General features: G+C 42.4%; 1 protein-coding gene across 2 annotated transcripts in view; it reads right to left on the bottom strand.

Annotated features, from left to right (window-relative positions):
• tp53bp2a (tumor protein p53 binding protein, 2a) overlaps window positions 1-2,900 on the bottom strand; it is a 39,758-nt gene extending 36,858 nt beyond the window's left edge. For both annotated transcript variants that reach the window (XM_046070249.1, XM_046070248.1), the window contains exons 1-2: window positions 2,744-2,900; window positions 2,301-2,459 (exon numbers count right to left, since the gene is read on the bottom strand). In XM_046070249.1, coding sequence (XP_045926205.1) covers window positions 2,301-2,327 — 27 coding nt within the window. In that variant the 5' untranslated portion in view covers window positions 2,328-2,459; window positions 2,744-2,900. The remainder of the gene's footprint in view (window positions 1-2,300; window positions 2,460-2,743) is intronic.
• Between the last annotated feature and the right edge of the window lie 240 nt (window positions 2,901-3,140).

Raw genomic sequence — 3,140 nt, forward strand, 5'->3', positions numbered from 1 at the left:
GGCGGTGGTGTGGTGCTTCTTCCATTTCCTGATAACTGCACCGACAGTTGATCTTTTCTCTCCAAGTTGCTTTCCGATTCTCTTGTAGCCCATCCCAGCCTTGTGCAGATCAACAATCTTGTCCCTGATGTCCGTAGAAAGCTCTTTGGTCTTGCCCATGGTGGTGATGTTGGATGCTGGTTGTTTGGGTGTTGACAGGTGTCTTTTATACAGGTAACGAGGTGAGGCAGGTGTATTTGATGTAGATAATTGGTTGGGATTGGGGCTGTGTCTTAAAGAAAGACTAACTGGCTTGTAGGAGCCAGAATACTTGCTGTTTGGTAGGGGGTCATATACTTGTTTTTCCTCATCAGATGGTTATCAATTTTTATAAATTCATATGATGTGATTTTCTGGAATTTTCTTTGGGATTCTGTCTTTCACTGTTAGAATGTACATATGATTAAAATTGTAGATTGTTGCATTCTTTGTAAGTGGGCAAACCTGCAAAATCAGCAAGGGGTCAAATACTTTTTTCCCCCACTGTATAGTGGCATCCGCAAGAACAGAGGTTGGTGATAACAAATGACAGTAGCAGAGTGAGGTCAGACAGGAGTCATCCAAAAACGACTCATCTCCACAGCTAAGATGATAAATTCACTGATGAAGCTGTTTTACAGGAAGTACAGGTCTGAGCAGAGAATGTTAATATTAGCAGAATGTGAGCATAGCTCCTCAGAGGATTGCACTTGATTTTTTTTATTTTTCAAGCATTAACATCGTTGTAAATACTGTGTGACTTTGTGATACAGCGTGCAACTTGACAAATTTGTTCACTAAACACAAAAGGTCCAGAATTAACTAGAGAACCTGAGGCAAAAGCACGGAATATTTCAGTATTAACGCTCTGACAACAACTGTCCTTTGGTCTATAAAAGGAAACATCCTGAAATGGTACTAGTTTTGAAACAATCAATTTATGAAGCGATTAGCCGATCAACAGATTAATCATTTAAGTCAATTACCAAGCCAAAATGTATAACATTGTATTTATGTTGGTCTGACAAAACAAGAAATACAAACACGTGACAAACGCCCGGCTCTGGGAAATTGTGTAGGGCACTTTTAACTTTGAAAAAAAACATTATATCAAATTAATAATGAATAAACACAAAATAATCATCAGATTAATCATGAAAATATTTGTTAGGTGCAGCCATGACTTTCTCATGTAAATAAACTCTAGATGTAAGAATTCTAGGTGGGTTAAAAGATAATAGTTACCAATCCAGCCATAACTTAATTTGACCTTTGTTCCTTTACCAGAAAACACAGAAGTAAAACAGCATTATTTAAAAAAAAAAACGTGCCTCTATTTTTATTTGTTGGGAAGGTTATTTTGGGGTGGCGCGGTGCTGCAGTGGTTAGCACTGTGGCCTGACAGCAAGAAGGTCGTGGGTTCAAACCCCGGTTGCCAAGGCCTTTCTGTGTGGAGTTTGCATGTTCTCCCCGTGCCCGCGTGGGTTCTCTCCGGGTGCTCCGGCTTCCTCCCACCATCCAAAGACATGCTGACTAGGTTAATTGGTGTCTCCAGTGTGTACCCCGCCTTGCGCCCAATTTCAGCTGGGATAGGCTCCAGCCCCCCGTGACCCTGTACGCAGGATAAGCGGTTGACGATGGAAGGATAGATGGAAGGAAGGTCATTTCTTTACAGTGAGCATGTGCAGGCAGACCACTGTTGGCTGCCCTCTCTACACACATCACAGGAGTTGCTGAGACACAGAGCCTTGCACTGCAGCAAAAGCAATGGACCTCTGATGATGGTGGTGGTGGTGGTGATGATGATGAGGATGGTGATGGCATGGCAGGGCTCCAGGCGCCCTCTGCTTATTGTGTGTTCTGAGCAGGATGGATGTGTATATACACTCACAATAACAGTTCAGTTAATGAAAACTTTGCCAGATAAACGTCAACTGTCCCCAAACAAGATTTATAGATATAACTATGGCATTTTAACGCGAGGTCCGTTTACATGGATGACAACCGTGTATATGCAGAATAATATCCCAGGAAGCAAATAAATGACGTAACTTGTAACCAAATGCACCGATCACACACTCACAGCTATTGAACAGCACAACAGAAGTCCTTGCTCCCACAAAGTAACGTTAGCAACCGCATTAACTTGCCACGCCAATTTAAATGTCCAGTTAATTTAACATTGCGGGGTTGGAGCGGTGATATCATGCTTAAAAACATAAATAATAAGATATAGGACTACGTTTGAAACTTGTAGCCAAGTAAATAAAACATAAACTCACCGGCATCATTTTAGCTTCGTACCGCATTTAGCTAACACACACAGCATGAATCCCCACTGGCAGTTTCGACGAAAGCTGTGGGACTGGCGACCACTTTAATCCCAGAGCCTAAACCTGGGCGATGGGCAAGGCTACTTTCTCCTGCTTGGGGGTCCCGTTCTGCATTAAAAACACAGCACATCGTTATTTCATTAGCTCAACCAAACATTTCCAGAAATAAAAACACACTAATGTTAATTGGTAGCCCGTGTCGCGGACCTGTTGCATCAAATAACAAGGCCTTCACGACAAAAGTTTCCGTTGTAGTTGTGTGAGCACCGCTTACAACTTTGAAACTGCTCGTTTCACTGCCACAAACTGTCACGTTTTGTGAGAAAGATATAGATTAAACTAATTATAACATTTACTCAGGGATTATTTGATATTTTCTAGGTTTTTCTTACCGGAGAACGCGTAGGTAACCAGCCGAAACCCCGTGACTGACTGCGTTGCTCGACTGCTCGCAGCCTATCCCAGAATGACGCATCGGGAGGAAACTCACTCCGCTTAGGAATTCAAGCTCCGCCCGCCTGGAACACGAAACACACCCACCGGCTAGACTTGTCCCGGTGAAACATGTAACTGTAATCGTTGTAAAATAAAACCTATTTTTCACAAAAGTCTACTCCAGATCGACATCATTTAGTTGGACAACTGGATCCTTAGCAGCAAATTTTTACCTATACCTAATTTAAAGTAGAGATCAATCAACCTGAGTTGGATGGGAGAAAAGTAAGAGGTCTCACTCTGCTCGTATCTGACAAGTTGAAAGCTGAAGTTGAGGTGGTGGAGTTCTGGCAA

The sequence above is a fragment of the Micropterus dolomieu genome, linkage group LG15, assembly GCF_021292245.1.
Source record: "Micropterus dolomieu isolate WLL.071019.BEF.003 ecotype Adirondacks linkage group LG15, ASM2129224v1, whole genome shotgun sequence".
NCBI lineage: Eukaryota > Metazoa > Chordata > Actinopteri > Centrarchiformes > Centrarchidae > Micropterus > Micropterus dolomieu.